The sequence below is a fragment of the Perca fluviatilis genome, chromosome 22, assembly GCF_010015445.1.
Source record: "Perca fluviatilis chromosome 22, GENO_Pfluv_1.0, whole genome shotgun sequence".
NCBI classification, from domain to species: domain Eukaryota; kingdom Metazoa; phylum Chordata; class Actinopteri; order Perciformes; family Percidae; genus Perca; species Perca fluviatilis.
Genome location: NC_053133.1, coordinates 6,722,628 through 6,741,411, shown reverse-complemented (window position 1 = coordinate 6,741,411; position 18,784 = coordinate 6,722,628). Strand labels below are relative to the sequence as shown.

Below are 18,784 nucleotides of genomic sequence, written 5' to 3'. Positions count from 1 at the left end.
TTGAGCGACGCACTCCCCGTCGCTCACAGTCAAAAACACAGCACGGAAAAGTCATCTCAACCACACACACACACACACACACACACACACACACACACACACACACACTGGAGTTAAAACCACAACTCAAGTGCATTTAAGTGCCTGAAAACACTCACACACACAATGATGACCAAAGGCTGTTGAGACCACCCTCGTTGGCCAGCTTACGTTTCGCATGCCAGATTCTGTATGTGTGTGTGTGTGCGTGTGTGTGTGTGTGTGCGCGTGCGTGTGTGTCATGGCTCCGGTTCCCAGTCCTATTTCAAAGCTGCTCCTAAACTCTTTGCCGCCGCTCCCTTCAATAGCCGTAGGTCTGAAATTCCATTTGAATGTGATGTTTGTGTGGGTGTGTGTTTAACAGCTTTAACACCTGCTCTTTCTATACACCAGCCTAAGCCAAAGGCCAAGATATAATCACTTTCGACTCCCATTGTCACTCATACAAGAGACACACACACTGTCAGTGTTATCTAGTGGTTTAACAGGAGAGAGACAACTGTTCAGCTGGAGTTCAGTAGTCAAAGCAGTTACGTAAACCTGACCACAGTGCTGCTGGGAGCACAACACCTCTGCTGTGTGTGTGTGTGTGTGTGTGTGTGTGTGTGTGTGTGTGTGTGTGTGTGTGTGTGTGTGTCCGTGCCGGGTTGATATAATGAAAGCTTAACCTGCCCACCTGTTCTCTGAGTTTTAACCTGAGACCTCATTAGTACACAGTGTTTTATTTCCACTACATTACCTGCACAATATGCTGTGTTGCTCTGCGTGTATGTGGTCCTCTGAGTATGAATCTGTGTGTTCATCTCCATGTGTGTGAGTGTTTATGTGTGTGTGTGTTCATACATGCCCAACATGAGCGTAATGACAGTGATATAGTCATTTCCAACAAACCCAATCTACGGGAACAGAGCAAGAACAGAACTAAATGAAAACCAAACAAAAATAAATCAAAAAAACGTGTTTTCGAAAACTGTGACTAACACTGCTTCCTCTTCTCTTGTCTTGTTCAGGTACGACTATGTGGAGGTGCGAGATGGCGTGGACGAGAGCGGCCAGCTGGTGGGGAAGTACTGCGGGAAGATCGCTCCCTCTCCGGTCGTCTCCTCCGGAAACCAGCTCTTCATCAAGTTTGTGTCTGACTACGAGACGCACGGAGCGGGTTTCTCCATTCGATATGAGATCTTCAAGACAGGTGGGTGACCTGACACAGCTGCAGCTTCACTTTGTCCCAGCTAATTTGGAATATTACCTCATATGTTACATAGGATATCAAAACAATAGACCTACAGCCACAGCTATATTTCATATTATATCATTTTGCATCATCAATATATTTTTTTTTAATTAAGCGTGCCACCTGACCTCTTAAATGAGCTATTAAGTTCTTGGTTTAAAGTTAGGAAACCTGTGTTATAACATAAGCTCCACATTACAAGTCAATTCAGTCTAATTTGTCATTCGCGGACACTGTGACACATACGTAGCGCGATACATTATGAAAGCTGTAGGAATAATTCTGATAATGGGGCAAGAAAGAGCCTCTCCGTGTAGTTTCATGGTTTGTTTGCGATTTAGTCAAGGCACCAGAGCATCAAATTATGCAATCCCAATATGGCATGCAATATGCTCTATTCGAAACCAATGAATTACAGTCCCATATGTTCCATAATTGTAGCAGTTTTTTTTTTATCTGGTGCGAATGATTGTACAAGAAGCAAGGGCATAATTTGCTGAGCATTGATTCATTAGATGGCAATCCACAGCAAGAGTACGAACCTGCCCGATTATTGAACGGGCCTTTGCGCTTTGTTGTATTTTAGCAGAATGCTGCAAGTAGCAGAAATGCAGAACCGAGTACACTTTGATCTGTTCATTTATCGCGAGTAATATCGATGTCGTGACATTCAACAACATTATCGCATATTTTCCTCACATCGTGAACAACCGCAGAGAGAGACGCAAAATGACTGCAAAGAGACGCAAAAACAACAACAAAAAGAGGCAGAAGCATCACAAAGTCTGTGAGTGCCCAGGGGCCCGTTGTCTCATAACCCACCAATGCTGCCGTTATAAGCACTGGCAAGCAGGTTGTCGAGGAAGTGAATTAAAGCCACTAAACTGGGATTAGGAAGTACTTTCACTGCAGTGGCATACAGTCAGTGTGAGGTTCCTTCCTTAATGTTAAACCTAAAAATAAGTCCTCTGCGTCATTTTAGTGGGAAAGCATGTATGATAAACCGCAGATATCCTCAGGGGATGTCTATCTTATCAGAACACAGCATCCCAGGAGGAAGAATTTCCTGTTAGCTGGCTGCCTTTCTTTGTTTGGTCTGGAAGGAGGAGGAGGAGGAGGAGGAGGAAGAGGGGGAGGACAGCACATATCTGGGGAGTGACTTGTAGGCAGACAGGTGCTACAGACTCCACTTTCATTAATTAACCTTAGCAGCAGTCTATGGGACGCCCCCTCCCGTGACCTCGGAGACATGATGAATGTCCCTGCGAGGTCCCTCCTTCCTTTTAATCGGGGCTGGTGTGTGTTATCCTGTGTGCGTTTGTGTGTCTGGGGTTTGTGCGGGTCACCAGGCGGGGAAGCTGCAGGAGTGTGGGCTCCATTTACCAGATCAAAGCGACACTCCACCCCGACATACGCAAACTCATCTGCACACACTCCCTACTTTCCCTTTGATAGGCCAGTTCAATCTACTACATTCTTCCATGATTAGCTTGGTATTTTCCAGTCTCATCTATTAGCCAGGACTGATTATAAATAAGGCGTGTTAGGGGGCCCAGTGGTGGTAGGGGAACCGCTGAGCACATCAGCTCATGGGGGGGGGGGCTGAGATATGAGGAAATAGGGAACTAGCAAGAAATATGGATGCTAGTGTAGACAGAAAATAGAGAGGAATAGAGACTTGGAGCTAGATGAGAATAGGGCTGCTCGATTATGGAAAAAAATATAATCACGATTATTTCGGTCAATATTGAAATCACGATAATTTAACACGATTACTCGTTGACTTCTGGTAAGATGTTGCAATTATTGAACTTAAAAAAACAGTGGAAAAAGTTAACTAAATCAACAGTAAAAAAAAATAAATAACGTGAAATTTGCCTTAATACTTTTCCTATTGAAACTTTATTTTTTCATTTAGAACACAAGAAAAAATAAGAGTTTACTTGCGAAACGTAATGAGCTAAACAATTGTTTTTCTCGATTATTCTGTTTTTGTGATCATTGGGAGCCGAAATCATAATCACGATTACATTTCGATTAATTGCACAGCCCTAGATGAGAATATGTGTTTTTTTGGGGGGGGTTATGGAATTTAAAGGGGAATCAGGGCTTGGGGTGGAAAAAAAGGGGCTTCAGGGGCGTTGCTGTAGATTAAACCCAGGACAGAACTTTTTGTCTTCTGGGTGTTTTGCACCTAGCGCCATCCCCCCTGCGGAGGAGAGCACTAAGGTGTGCCGTCGCTACCTTAGTGGATCCAAACCCTCGATGTGCTTTGAGTTTACTCCGTGTTTTGACTAGTGCAGCTCTGGGTGCCGCCAACACCAGGGCCCTGAGATCAATTAACAGCCCTGTTTGTGAGAGCGAGAGCGAGAGAGAGAGATAGAGAGAGAGAACCAAGAAGAAAGAGAGATTCAAAGCTTGCTGATTAGCACAGCTTATCAACAAGCAGGGTATTAGCTGGGAAAACATTGTGTTGGCTAACACATGTAACGTTAATGATGATACACAGATGCTCCGATAACGGATGGAGGAATGGGAGGCTCGCACTTGTGCATGCCAATGAAGGGGAATTCAAAGAATTCAGGCTGTTTGTCATTGTGATTATAGGAGTGGGGATCACTGGAAGCCAACCTCAGCGATGGTGCTGCCTATCATCTCAGGTTATACAAGCAAAGGTCACATGGAAGACAAATATACCCACAAAGCATGCGTGTAAACACGTACTCCCCTCAGGGATCATACGCCAACTTATTCAAGTATGTTTACATGTGCAGGTTTACCCACTTAAGCAATAAACTATGTAAATACATGTTCACACACACTTCAACATGCTGGCGTTTGTAGCCCTGGCTTTCATCACCAGTAGCCTGCAAAGTGTCTAATTGGAAGAGAACAGGTTGTTTTGCGGGCTCTCTATGGCCGCTTCCACATCCGTTTCTACCCCTCTCCACTCTTCAATCCCATCCAACTATCTTAATTAGCATGGGCAATTTATTTTGTAGCCTGCAAATTGGCAGCCTCACTCCACTGGCTGAAGTCTGGCAAGAGACATGCAGGGAAAGCGAGATGGTGGGGGAGAAAGAGATAGAGAAGAGGGATAAATCAGGGAGTGAGGAATCTTTGAGCTGCAGGGAGCTCAAAGATTAGCAAGCTGTTTGTATTTGTGTATGTCTCTGCGGAGGCCTTCGGCTTCCAGGCGGTAATGAAATGGTGCATTAAAGAGTCGGGGCAAACTATGGCCTTGACTTGATAAACAACCACCAGTATGATCAAAAATGAATAATTTCAGAGTAAACCGAGATGAGGTTAGGGTTACCAACCGCCCAAATCCTGGTGCTTTTGTAGAAGACTGAAAGCTGCGTTTATCCTGTCATCTGACAGAATCTCACTTAAAATCCTCAAGTGTTTCTGGACAGATCCGTCCCTTTTAAATACACACATGCGCACATGCACAACATGTGTTCTCTCTTAACAGCTCTGATGAGCTTAGAGCCACATCAAGGCTGGCAGAGGGCCCATTGAAGTGGGAGCTGAGGCAGAGATAGTGCCCCCTCCCTCCCTCCCACTCGCATATACCCACAAGCTCATCCCCCTTTCTCCTCACGATTACTCAGCAGAAAACTAGGCTGCCTAGGATTATTTCATCTTTACACTAAAAAGCTCCATCTCTTCACGCAACAGCCCTGTTTACCATGTCACTGGGATGCGAGCGCTTTCACTCAGAGCATACACCTGTGAAAACACGTTCAAGGTGTGTGTGTGTGTGTGTGTGTGTGTGTGTGTGTGTGTGTGTGTGTGTGTGTGTTGGGTGGGGCTTAATAGGGGGCACATTCTGCTTTCATGGACGGCACGCCCTGATCGCATAGGTCACATCTGGCATGGAAACGTACTGTCATCACACACACACACACACACACAGACCTCATGGAAACCTAAGACAACAAATATCTTTAAGGGGAGCCAGAGGGAGACCGTGACCCATCCCCCCCCATCCCATCAGCACTGTGTCATCCCTTAAACAACAGCCTAGGCACAGTAAATGCGCTAAATACCATGTCAGTGGTGCAGTGCCTCGGGGTGTGTGTGTGTGTGTGTGTGTGTGTATGGGTAAATGTAAACCTCATCTGTTTCAGTGACTGACACGCACCAGGCTTCAGGTTAATGTTTGATTCAGGGTCGAAAGAGTGAATTCTCCACCAACAATTAAGCCCTCTGTCCGCGCGGCGTAACGACAGAGTGAAGGGGAAAGGAGGTACGAAGGGGGTGGGGGCAGTAATGGGGGTTGGAGGGGTTGTGAACCGCGCTAATGATCAGCCAGAGAGCAACATGGAACATAAACAGTGGTGATTTACTGAGCAGTCCAAAAACAACACTTCCAGCCCCTATGGCTCCGGCCTCTAATAACCCATATGAAGGAGAAAGAGAGAGATGAATAGATGGAGGACAAAAAAAGAGAGAAGTGGGGAAAAGCGAGAGAGAGAGAGAGAGAGAGAGAGAGAGAGAGAGAGAGAGAGAGAGAGAGAGAGAGAGAGAGAGAGAGAGACAGTTTTAAAAAATGAAAAAAGCAAGAGGCTGTCACATTTAACGCCTGTTCCTGGGCTCCATGTTGTTCCAATGATTAACGCCGCAGTCTGCTTTCAGCACTTAAAGCAACCGCTTAATAGAGACATAGAGGACAAGTCATCAGGGACACTAACAGTGGAAAGGCGCCCTGCTCCCTTAATGTTGAAACCATATTTATTTAAGATTTATTTTCGATCTCTAACACTTGCAAAGATTGAAATCAGATCCACATTAAATATCATTTTGTCGGCTACGACGAAACTCTAATCACTCAGCGAGCGAGTCACAGTGACATTCGTTTACTCCCCCCAACCGCACGAAGGCCAGCAGGGGGCGCCAATATAAACGAGAGTTAAAAGGAATCCATTACTGCCGGCAGTAAATGTTTGAGCGCCTGGTTGGAGGTTGCCACTAAATGTAGTGTGCGTTCAAGGTTACATCTTTTTCTTTCTTCCAACTTCCTGTCGTAAATTCAGCTGTTTGTTTAAAAGCAGTGTTTGGACTACTGGGTGCACGGTGGCCAAACAGTTTATTTTTTTTATTTTTTTATTTCAGATGAAATGGAACAATCAAAGTGTGTGTTTTCTGTCAGCCTCACCCGCATCAAACCTTTCCTATTTTAACCCCTTTTTATATTGAGGCGATACATCCGCCAGGAAAGACACCAGCAACTGCGATAGCGATAGAATAAAGGAAAAAAGGGAGAGAAGAAGGGCCAGGGGTGTTAGCGTGTGGCTGACAACGGGATGTATTTGTCTCCTGAAGCTCCTTGTCAACACAGACGCATGCACAACGCGCCGTACGGCCCGCCGCCGCCGCCACAGAGAAGCGTGACTGATATCGCTGAATGCCTCTCACGCAGACATCAGCACAAAGCATCCTGGGTGCAGCGAGGGGAGCAGGGGGACGGAAGCCCTCCCATGTGGAGGCACTAGATAAAAGAGATCTGTTGGATGATTATCTCGCCGGTGGGACCTGCGAGAGTGCTCTGTCTTCTCTCGCCGCTCTATTTTGTTTGTGATGTTTTCGCCCAGTCCTTTTCTTGAGGGGGTATAAACAAAGCCGGGCACAAAAGGGCTGGCAATAGGAGAGTTTGTCCTTGGCACGGCCTCAGTCATGATAACTCCGAAAAAAGCACAGAAACAAGAAGGCCTAATGGTGATAGTGACTTATGTAAATTAAACTGGGAATAAGTGCCATTACATCTCTTTACTGTAAGCCCCACTCTACATTTCACAAATGCATGTATTAAATAAAAATGTCCTCAAATTGTAAGACTGAACTTAATACTGGCAAAATATTATGGAATATTTGAATCGGTGTAGGCGTTAAGATTCTTCTATTGCCTGGATTTTGACTGGTTTTCAGAGGGAACCATTCCCAAAGACCAAATCTGTTCTGGTCAACTGCTGAGCTGAGATAAGGCTCATGGTGGAGGCTGATGAAATGGATGGAGGAGACAATATCCACAGGAAATTCAACATGCTGACCTGAAATGCACTTTGCATACTGCAGCTGTCTAGAGCACTCAGCGAATCACGGGTGACTTTTTCAAAGAAGTGGCTCGCTTCTATAGTTGATTTTTTGTCTCCCCCAAAACTGTCTGACATTTCTCCACAAATACGGCGAGGTAAAGTGCAGCATCCTGCAACCCTCTTATCTCGGCCGACTCTCTCTCTCTCTCTCGACAACATCTCTCCCTTTTCCAGCGGGTAAATACGAGGGGAAGCTGTGAAATTAATGGCGCCCACTGTTCTCGAAAGCCACACTTTAGCGGCAGCACTAAATGTCAGCTCTCTTTAGAGTCAAAACGCCGCTCGCCGTGGCTTGCAACTTGGGGAGAGAGAAAATCAACATGGCTCTCAGTCCCTTCGCTCACTCCGTTGGTGGACAGGCAAAAATTTGGCCTGATCGTGTTGAATTATGGGCCAAGTAAGAAGCTTGAGTGACAGTGGAAAAAGCAGTTTGCCACATTTATTTAAGCTGCAAATGACTGTAGCAAGGAGGCTCTATCTAGCGATAACTCCCTGCAATTTTGGTTTCAGTCGGCCCCCTGTGCGCCCATCACCCCGGCTGTCAGACTAGCATGGAAATGACATTATCCTGTGCACATTTCTGCCACTAATGGCTCCAAATAATTGCCCCAGATGACAGTAGTCCTCTTTTTTTTTTTTTTCAAGCCAGGCTTGGTAACAATCTGGCCCAGCGCTAGAGCATGCATAGTAAACACATCTTAATGTGCTATCTATCACTCTCTTAAAAAAATATCCTGCAGCTGTTAGTGTCATTTTTTATTTTTTTTTATCACGTCACTCATTCTTAAATCATAATCTTGTGCTCATGATGCTCTGAGAAGTGGCTAACATGAAGAAATGTGTTAATGCTCCACATCAGCCGAAAGGCAGCTCTCCGTGGGAGCTGTGAATAAATATTTTGACTTTCTCTTAAAATTGTGAGTTTAAGTGTGAGTGTGTTGATGTATGCGCAGTCATTGCCCTCGCCTTCCATCACTGACACTATTATTCTGTCTGAGCACCTCTCATATGTCTCACAGACGTGTGTGTTAGTGTGTGTATGTTAGTGTGTGTGTGCGTGCATGCGTGCGTGTGTGCGTGTGTGTGTGTGTGTGTGTGCGTGTGTGTGTGTGTGTGTGTGTGTGTGTGTGTGCGTGCGTGCGTGAGAAAGACAGGTTTTTGCACAGTGAATCAAGCTGTTTGTTCATCGCCAATTCTGGTGATTGAAGCCTTTCACAAATGTTTACACTCACAGTCCACATGCTGCGGGGAGTTACAGATTTTACACACAAAAAAAAAAAAACACACACAAAAAAACACACACACACACACACACACACACACACACACACACACACACACACACACACACACACACACACAGTGATGAAGGAGTGTGATGGTTGTGCCCATGAGGGAATGAAAAAAAGGCACATAGAGGAGAGTTGAGAGACCCAGATGTAGCCTCTGGTGAATGGAAGAACTATCAAGGTGGTCTCTCATCTCTGGGCCGTAAACTGCCCTCCACTCAATAGACCAGCTGGGGGGCAGAGCTTCTCAATATCCACCACACAAAGCCACCCGCAACAGATCACTTAACCAACACTCATTCAAAAGAATCAACCCCCGCCCCTTCCTCTTTGCCTGTTTCGTCTCATCTTCTCACTTGCCATCTCGTTTCCTCCCTGCAGGCCCCGAATGCTCCAGGAACTTCACCTCCAACAGCGGTGTCATAAAGTCGCCTGGTTTCCCAGAGAAATACCCCAACAACCTGGACTGCACCTTCATGATCTTTGCCCCCAAGATGTCCGAGATCATCTTGGAGTTCGAGAGCTTTGAGCTGGAGCCTGACCCGACTCCCCCTACTGGTGTTTTCTGCCGCTATGACAGACTGGAGATCTGGGATGGCTTCCCTGGAGGTGAGCGAGCTGAGATCTGTGCCTGATCTGTTTTACCTGGAATTTAAGAGGTTTTCTACAAGAGATCTCTATTATAATCATACACTAGTTTTCTCTTTGTTAGTATTACTATTGTGTTGTGCTTTTTCATTTCTTAAACTTCCATAAAATAGCACTGGTATAAAAAAAAAAAAAGGTATAGTTGAAATCCCACTGCTTATTGAATCTGCTATCCTGTAGTCAAAAGGGAGATGGTGGGTTTCAACTTAACTTCTCACTGCTTTTCTCAGTGAAAATGAACAGGTTTACACAGAATGATGGCATTATCCGGGCCAGTGGGCTAACTGCCTCAACCAGACTTGGCAGGGGTCCAAGAGTCTGTCAGTGTGAGTGTGAACGCCTCGTCATCGCTCAACTCCAAACATTTCCTGATTACGAGAGCCTCCCGCCCTTCCTTTTTCTGTCACAGGCTGCATGGATTTGTTAGCTTCTGCACATTTGGGAATCCGAGGTCTAATCTAGGCTATGATATTTAAGTTGTTCTGACACATAGAAAACATAATTCGATCTTGCAGGATGTGACTCTGAAAGGAATTCGAGTTCCTTGCGTTTCCTTGAGAGTATTTGAACTGAACCGGCTTGGTGCTGTTTAGAGCCAACGTCTCTTGATCGCAGGGTTGAGCAAAGGCGGCAGCTCCTGTGTAGATTCAGACAGACAATAAAATATCGCCATAACCGCATTTGTCTTAAAAATCAGCAGGTAAGAGACAGAGGGCCCTATTTTAACGATCTAAGCGCACAGCGTGAAGCGCCTGGCGCAGGTGCATTTAGGGCGGGTACGAAACCAAAAAAAGGGTCTGTGCGCCAGCCCCATGATTCAAAAGAGTTGTACTTAGTGTCTTACACGTTAATCGTGGCTGTGTTTTGGGCGTAACCTGCAATAAACCCATCAGAGTGTCTTCTCCCATTCCCTTTAAAAGCCAGGCGCGTTTGTACCTTGGCGCACTGCTATAATTGTGATGGCGGATTTGCTAAGCAGGAAGGAGAGATTTTCAGGAGAAGAAACTGATCTGCTCGTGTGTGAAGTGAAAGCGCGCGAGCAGATCAGATATGGCACGAGCACTATGCCACCAAAACTCTGCAGGGTGAAGCAGGCGTTAAAATAATGAAGTGCTACGTTATTGACTTAAGACCAGGTTTTTGTCGGTCAATGGCGCGATTACTTCCCACTGCCTCTAGATAGCAATACGCCAAGAGTTCACCTTAACACACCTCCCTGTAAGACCAGCACGCCCATGGGCGCTCAGATGGGCGCAGGTGCATTTGCTATTCAAACGACGTGGGCGCTGGATGGGAAATTGACAACTGCGTTGGTCTTAAACTAGCAAAGACACTTGCGTCGGGCTTTGCGCTGCGCCGGGTGCAGGATAGGGCCCCTAGAGTGAGAGTGGGCACGTGGTGTTCAAAAGCAATGCCCCCATGGCCCGAGAGAAAGCTTTGAACTCATGCGAGAGAATTCACCTCTTGAAGTTCTTCAGTTTTTCTCCTGGCTAGTCCAACATGGGGTGCGGACCAGATGAAAGCTTTTTTTTTTCACCCATCAGTGGCTGAAAATTGAAAGAATCTTATCTAGGAGCATTCAACCTACTGGTGCACATCAGTATTCTCTGCCGTGGCGTTCCGAGTGATAGGTTGAAGTGTAAATCACAGCGCCTTTTCAAGTGAGTTTTACTTGAAGTTCAATGTTCTCCGAGCTCACAGCTCCGTAGATTTGAATTGAACGTAGTTGACCTTTAATTCCACAAAGTATTTCCATAACTCATTTGTATGTTCTCTACTAGAGGTGGGACATACATTTCATTTTCCAGATTTGTGTTGATTAATAGAGGAGACCCGGGAAGGCTTGGAGAGCTGAGAATATCTCACATTATTATCACATTTTAATGCATATTTTTACAAAGGAAAAGTACCTCAGGGGTCTGGAATAGAAACATTTCCTGTGCTACTTCCAACTTATTAAAATTCAGAGATTTCTCACTTGTTGCAGCGAAAAGTACGATGCAAAAGAAACAGAATAAGACACAGCGGAATCTCTTTTGTCCACGAGTGAGCCTATTCAGGGCAGAAACTGGACACTATACGCTGTGTCTGACGTGGCATCACACCCTTCAAGTGTTGCTTGATGTGACAGATAGCCTTAGTATAAAAATAAGCCATGGGAGGAAAATAGTGTGTCGGCTTTTGCCAGGTGGCTCCTGTGGTGCCTGCTGGATCAATAGTGCATTAGCACAGAAGGCTGGAGGCACGCTCGCCGTTTGGGGTGTGTAGAGATGGGAGATGTACGGGCCAAATGCATCTGCTCGGGGGTACTCGCACCTCGCTGGACAGGTGCTGTGGAAGAACAACCTCCACTCCCTCGTCCCTCTTCCCTGAGGAATGGAGAGGCAGGCAGGATGCAGACTTCATAGCGAGGCTGTTTAAAATTTCATAGCACTGGGAAGTCATGCAGATAATCCGGGAGATGGCATTTTTATGTTCAGCCCAGGCCGAAGCGGGTTTAAAAGCACACATACATTCCCACGCATACACTGGGCCACCTGGGCTATGAAGATTAACCGGATCTATCTCACCCCCTGCCCCGTACGTCCCCGTGGTCTGGCCTTTGCCTTTCATATAGGAGCTGGGCTGAAAGTGGCATGTTTTGGATGACGGGAGGCCACAGGGAGGCAGGACTGTCACTCGCTGCTGATCATAGCATTACTAATCACAGATAAGCTGCAGGTCCCTACACACCAACAGGGAACACACACTCACACGTGTGCATGGATCATAGCACACGTCAAGAGACATAGGGCAAGGTCATTGTGCTCTCTTGCTCTCCCTCGCCCTCGTTTCCCCATCACTCTTTTCCCATTTTTTCTCCGCCACTCTGTCTCGTCTACCCTCCCTTCAGCTGCCATTTTCCGTCCCTCCCGCATCCCCATTCCACTCAGCCTGCTCAGTGGAACATGTCCCTCTTGTGCTTTTATTGCTCTCTCTCTCTCTCTCTCTCTCTCTTTGAATGACTCCCTGTTGTCTCTGCTCAGTCTCCTTCAGCAAAACTCAGCCGGCCAAGGCTGTGTCCGCCTCAAGACTAAAGAAACGGCAAAGGAATTTACAGCCAGCAAATAGACATAGACCGTGACCTGCCCACACCACAGGTCCCTCTTCCGCTTTGCTCTTTTTGTGTCCGACAGGGAAGCAGGAATGTTGGGATTCTTTTCTTTCGTCTTTATGTGGTGGAAAAATGCAGCCGGTGCCATACCTCACTGACACTCTAGTTTTCACACCTCAATGGGGAGGAGTTGGTAGTAAAACCCATGTGTGACATGGCTGTGGCAAACAAACAAATATTGAGTTAACCCAAGTCTTAACCCGAGTAACAATGTTGGTGCTTTTCTCTCCTTTCTCTCTCTCCAGTCGGCCCATACATTGGGAGGTACTGTGGGCAGAACACCCCGGGCAGGATCATCTCCTACACGGGCATCCTGGCACTGACAATCAACACTGACAGCGCCATCGCTAAGGAAGGCTTTTCGGCCAACTTCACTGTAATCGAAAGGACTGTTCCAGAGGGTGAGCTGGCATGAAAACAATGAAAATCAGACAGATGGGGATGTCAGGGAGGCCAAAAAAAAAAAAAAAGTATATTGAGGCAGAAATCAAAATGAAATAACAATCCAGAAAGATTTGTTCAATCAAACATCTGGATTGAATGAGCCTGAATTAGAGGGCAATAAAGTAATCCCCCCCCCCGAAGAGTATTTCTAAAGTAAGAAGCAGATGTTGTCTGCAACTAAAGCCACACATGGTCCTATCATGATGAATTCCCAAAAGTTTAACAGAGCTGAAGAGTTAATAAATAAACACCTCCTGCTTCTTTATTTGGGTAATGTGTTACAGTGTACAAGTCTGCCTCCCATGGTTTACAAGCCCTATTAACACACCGTGAGCTCAGACAGACTCCAAAAGGCAGCTTCCCCACCAGCAACCACCCCGGACACACACCCCTAGGGCTTTTACATCCAGCATCGTCATCGCAGGGCTCGACCCCCTGACCCCATGTTGCGAGACGCTCTGACTAAACATTTCATTAAGGAAGACGAGAGCTCGTAGGAGCCATAAATCTGTCCAGAGGCTAGACCACCCCAAACCCCCACACACACAGTCAGTCTTTGAATAAGAACAGAGATCGATGATATTCAACAAATCTACTAATCGTCTCCAAAAAGGATTTTGTCTTGCCCAGAGGGAAGACAGGCGCAGAGTACACACACACACACACACACACAACAAACAACCCCACTTCGCAGTAATATGCACAACGATGACTGCTGATGTCATTTCTCCTCAGTTTCCTCCGAGTTACTTGAGTCGCTTTAATCACACATCTAAGATCAGATTGCGCAAATCAACTTTTCACATTCACTATTAAGAGGCGTGGGGAAATATCTGACCCGCGATCAGTAAATACCTTCATTTACATGAGTTGCTTGGTCTTACATCACCGACCAAGGCATGTCCAAGGAATAGGAATGAAAATCTCGAAACTTTGTCTGCACTCTTCCAACCTTGTACCACTTGAATCATTCATAATCCCCTTATGCATAATAAACGGTGGATTTTTCTCGCCTCGGCGTGGCGAAGGGAAGGGTACACTCGAGCTGAAAGCTACTGATGGGAGGTGATAATGCGATGAAAGGAGGGCTTGTCTTTTGTTCTTTAGCCCGTTTCTCCATCCACCCTCCCCACCCCATCCAACCACCCTCGCTATCTTCTCGGCTATTAGCCCCGCTTTGGTCAGTAACCCACATGATCAGATACCGTCCTTAGCCGCAAACAAACGCCTCTTTGTATGATCGGGATCCAGTTATCTACGTGATGTGGGTCTGAGTACAAAAGTTTGACAAGAACGGGCAGTCTTCTCAAAGAGAGACGACGATGAGGGTGGAGAGGTGCGAGACGGTGTTGTCAGCCTCACTCTCAGACTCTGACACGCTTGCGCGCGTGAGCACGTATACATATGCAAGCGCGCGTTGACACTGTAAAGCACAAACGCACACGCTGACCCGGTGACTGAGGTGTGTTAGCATAGTGGCAGATGGGGAGACCATCTGTGTTAGCTCATAGGCGGCAGCCACATAGCAGCTCCACACTGCTCCTTGTCCTGTGCACTCTGAGTGTGTGTGTGTGTGTGTGTGTTTGTGTTTGTGTTTGTGTGTGTATGTATATGACCGCACTATGCAAGTTTACCAGATCAGGTAGCAGATCTGTAGTTCGAATGAGGGACAATTTCGCTTCCAACCTGTAGGGGGACCGAAGAAGAAAAGTGCTTTGGTGTGGCTTTAAGAAGCGGGCTTGTGACCAACGGTTAGTCTCACTTTGCCAGACCTTCCTCCACAGCGCTGCGGAGGAGGGTCTGGCTAGTCCACACAGCGTGCTCTGGTTTATTGGCATTTCCACGGTGCCGCTGCAAAATAGCCTCAGGAAGGAACTTGTTTTGGTAGAACGTGTGTACGTTCAAAAGTTGTTTTAGTTGTGCAACAGAAAACTCAGATTGGACAGATAGTCTAGCTAGCTGTCTGGATTTACCCTGCAGAGATCTGAGGAACAGTTAACCATAGTCCTCACAAATCCACCGCAGTGTAAGAAAAAAAAACACAAGAAAGCGGAAGGTAACGGACATCCAAAGTGTGAAATCCGGCGGAATTTCCGTCGGCAAAGGAGCAATCCCAGATGTGGAACGTCGTGGATATAGACCAACGAATGGTTAACAGAAACACTGTCGAGATGCTTCATGACTTTACCACCAGGGACAAAACAAATGAAGTAAATAAACAATGGGAAGAATAATGGTCCACATGAATGTGTGAAAGTGTGCCTTCCCATACCTCTGTGTTGTTGTGGTGACATTATACGACTCCCTCTCGGATCAAAAGGTCAGATCGTTCGTTCCAACTGTTGCTGCAGCTCCGTCTACACTAATGTCAGCATGTCTGACCCCCAGGGGTTAGAGAGGCCGGCCCCAAGCTGACCCATCTGAGTCTTTAGTTCCGGAGCCCAGGATGCCTCGAAACGGCTGCCCCATGTCAACACAAACAAGGGAAGCCGCTCCTACCATAGGCGGCTGGGCCGTTAAGTATGATATATGGCCCCAAAATACAGATACTAAACGCACCTAAACTCCCCCAAGAGACCAAGTTGGGCAAAATAGTCAGTGTGTGCAAAAAAGATAAACTGCCCACAGGGAGGTGAGGGAAACAGATCCAGTCAGCGGAAGAAATAACTAGAGTGAAAGTCACTTTAACGGCTAATACTGGCTTAATCTTAGCCCACGCTGAATGTTTTATGAAGACATTTTTACGTCTTAATGCGAAACACTTCCATCCGGCTTCCATTAGAAACAAACAAAAAAAAGAAGAGAGAAACAGAAAGGATTTACTGAGGCGTCGCTGATGTGCTGTTCTTTTCCTGCCAGCAGCGCTGAGTGCCTGTCGTGTGGCGTCCTCCTCCCCAGAGACGAGCTCTTGATTCTGGGGGACACTGAAAGCCCATGCTGGGTACATTCTGGTGCTCGGGACTCAACTGAACATCTTTTACTCTCCCTTTTTTTTCATTCCCTTTAGACTTCGACTGTAGCGACCCTTTGGGAATGGAATCCGGAGAGATAACATCGGACCAAATCATGGCCTCATCCCAGTACAACCCCAGCTGGTCCCCAGAGCGCTCCAGACTCAACTACTATGAGAACGCATGGACGCCGGCCGAGGACTCAAACAAAGAGTGGATACAGGTACCGCACCCTATCTCATGTCACACAGAGGTGACGGCTATTTGATTAAACTATTCAGAAATCTACACGAAAGGAAGTATCAGTAACTGATGAAAGGTTGAGAATATCTGGAGAGTAAACCGTAGCAGCACAGAACAATTCGCCAACTGCCTGCAGTATGTTGTTGGAGGTGAGTCACAGTCTGAGGGGGGGTAGGCGGTATTGGAAGTGACTGCTGCCTGCTTGAACACAGTAGGAGTGTTCTGTGTTTGTCCTTCAGTCTCGGGAGGTGCGGTGTCTCCATAACACCGACGAGACTCAACAATTTTGATGATGAATGTCGGCCTGATGGACCTCCGGGTGGTGGAGTCCACGCCTCACAGAAATTGCCTGCGTCCACTCTCTCTGTCACTGTCTACCTGTCGGTCTGTGTCTTTTGTCTCCCTCTGTCTTCCTGTCCTACCTGATAACTTCCCCCTTTCCTTGATAACAGTGGCCGCCTCCGGGGATGCTGGGATTTAGTCCAGGCATCCTGCCCAGCCCTCTCACACACACACACACACACACACACACACACACACACGCACACACACAGGCTCTGTCATATTTTCCTGTCTGTCGGCTTATCGGCACAAAGCGATCATCACCCACCGGGGGGAACTTTATGTAGAAAGATTAAGGATTTAGTCATTCCATTCCCAGATGGGTTTAAGTCACATTTCCCAAGTCCACTCACAACACAAACCCCCTTGTAACACAAGCACACTACCTTGATGCATTTGGAGCATGCTTGATTTATTAACCGAAAGCCTCCAGGCCTTGTAAATGCCCAGACTGTTTTTCTTTTTCTACTGTTTTTCTACAGTCTTTGCTTCATTGCTGAAAGGTTTGGCCCCCACATATTCCTCAAGGGATAAATAATAGAGCTGACCCAAAGCCAAATATTTGCTTGGGGAGGGCCATAAGCAAGCTTTTCCTTTATTATTGCAATGAAAATATTGTCCTTAGGGGCCCTTGTTGCTCCTTCAGACTAATTTAATCAGTGTTTGAGCGGATTTGAGTGCAGTCTCCCATGCATATGTGTGCCCATGTGTGCGGTCATGGCTTTGGGGTTGAGTAAGAGGGTCTGGCCAGGTCAATATTGTCCTGCAGAGGAACTCGGCATGTATCTGAGTGGATCAGGATGAAACATGGCCTCCCTTACCACTTTCTCTAGCAGCTGGACAGTCTGTTATACTAAAGCATTTTTCTCTCTGAAAGGAAAATCCATTGTTCATAGTCAGATATGTGTATTTAGGGTAACAGCACAGGCTTGAAGGCTTCTCCACCTCGGTTTGCCATTTTGTCAGCGGAAATTACAAGTGATCACAATGATTTGTTGCCACTTTAGACCATCCCTGCTATAATATTGATCATATTGAGGATTTGATTTGGCAGTAAACTCTGGATTTTTAAAGGGGATGTGCTCTGATGGGCATGCTGATTTCCCAGTACTAATCAGATCAAAACTGGGGCTCTTCTAATTTCTCATTTCAAACGCAGGGAAAGAGCCAAGTCTGTGGTTGCCACGTAATTTATGTTTTCGAAAGAGTGCGATGCACTTGTGTCGAGCACTCTGAGCAGAGGCCCAATTATCACAAGTGGTATCAAAAGAGTAGAATTCTTCATTCCTCTTTCATTACGGCTGTACGTAGTGCTGCAACAAGCTAAGGCCCCCTCGCGGCACGTACAAATCATCTCAGTGCGCCGTCAGATGCATGGTAATCAATTCATTATTTATTTCATTATCATTCCCTGACTGTAGTCTGAGGCAGACCTTTTTTTTTATTATTCATGACAGGCAGCCTTTTGATTTCTGGGCATTTTCCTTCACTCTGCCCTCCTTTTTTTGCTTAACATAATCCAGATTTGTCATCCATTTTAATGCTGCTTCATTCTGATGCATGGAGAGGAGGTGGGCAATATGCTAGAGTCTGCATGCTCTTCTCTGGGTAATTAGATTGGTGTGGTTCGGCATGGAGTGCCGGGTTAGCCGGGCCATTAATCAGCCCTTAGGTGTACACAGAGATGGACAGATGTCCTTTGAGTGGGTGTGCGGCTTGAGGACGGAGTAAAGAAAGAGGCAATAATCCTTCAAAAACAGGCCTTCATTTAATTTTTTCCTTGTTCCTTTCAGATCTGTTCCCTTCTCTCTTCTTCCCTTTTCTCCACTGATCTCTTGAAAATTCCGGTCTACAGATCTATATCAGGGTAGGGGGAGATTTGTGCTTATAATCTGCCTGTGTGAGCCATGACTGTCTTTGAAGCTTAAGAGGATGAACAACGGGGGTCTCTGCAGTGGGTTGCAGCAAAAACAAAAGGGTACACCCCCACACTATGCAGCTTATAGCCTGATCCTTGCTTTATGAACTCAGACTGGCTCTATAAGGAAAACCTGAATGACACATAACACATACGCCTATAAGAGGAAGGTATATGTTTTTGGCGCGTCAAGGCCTGAGAACTGATGGTTCCTCGGTTCGATTGCGAAGAAGCTGATATAGTGTGGAATGGCTTTGAAAGGATCTGATGGTCACCGAGAGTGTGACGCAATAACCGAATGACGCAATAAAGCCTAAGGTTGAATCTCTGTCAGGCAGCTGCCATTGATCGGGCATACACACAAAACATGAATAATTTACACTGTCTTGGAGAGAACCCAACTGTCAATACCTGAAAGCCTCTT

General features: G+C 46.3%; 1 protein-coding gene across 2 annotated transcripts in view; it reads left to right on the top strand.

Moving 5' to 3' along the window:
* nrp1a (neuropilin 1a) overlaps window positions 1-18,784 on the top strand; it is a 65,709-nt gene that overhangs the window by 21,545 nt on the left and 25,380 nt on the right. For both annotated transcript variants that reach the window (XM_039790235.1, XM_039790234.1), the window contains exons 4-7: window positions 1,050-1,231; window positions 9,042-9,269; window positions 12,708-12,863; window positions 15,914-16,080. In XM_039790235.1, the coding sequence (XP_039646169.1) occupies window positions 1,050-1,231; window positions 9,042-9,269; window positions 12,708-12,863; window positions 15,914-16,080 (733 nt within the window). The remainder of the gene's footprint in view (window positions 1-1,049; window positions 1,232-9,041; window positions 9,270-12,707; window positions 12,864-15,913; window positions 16,081-18,784) is intronic.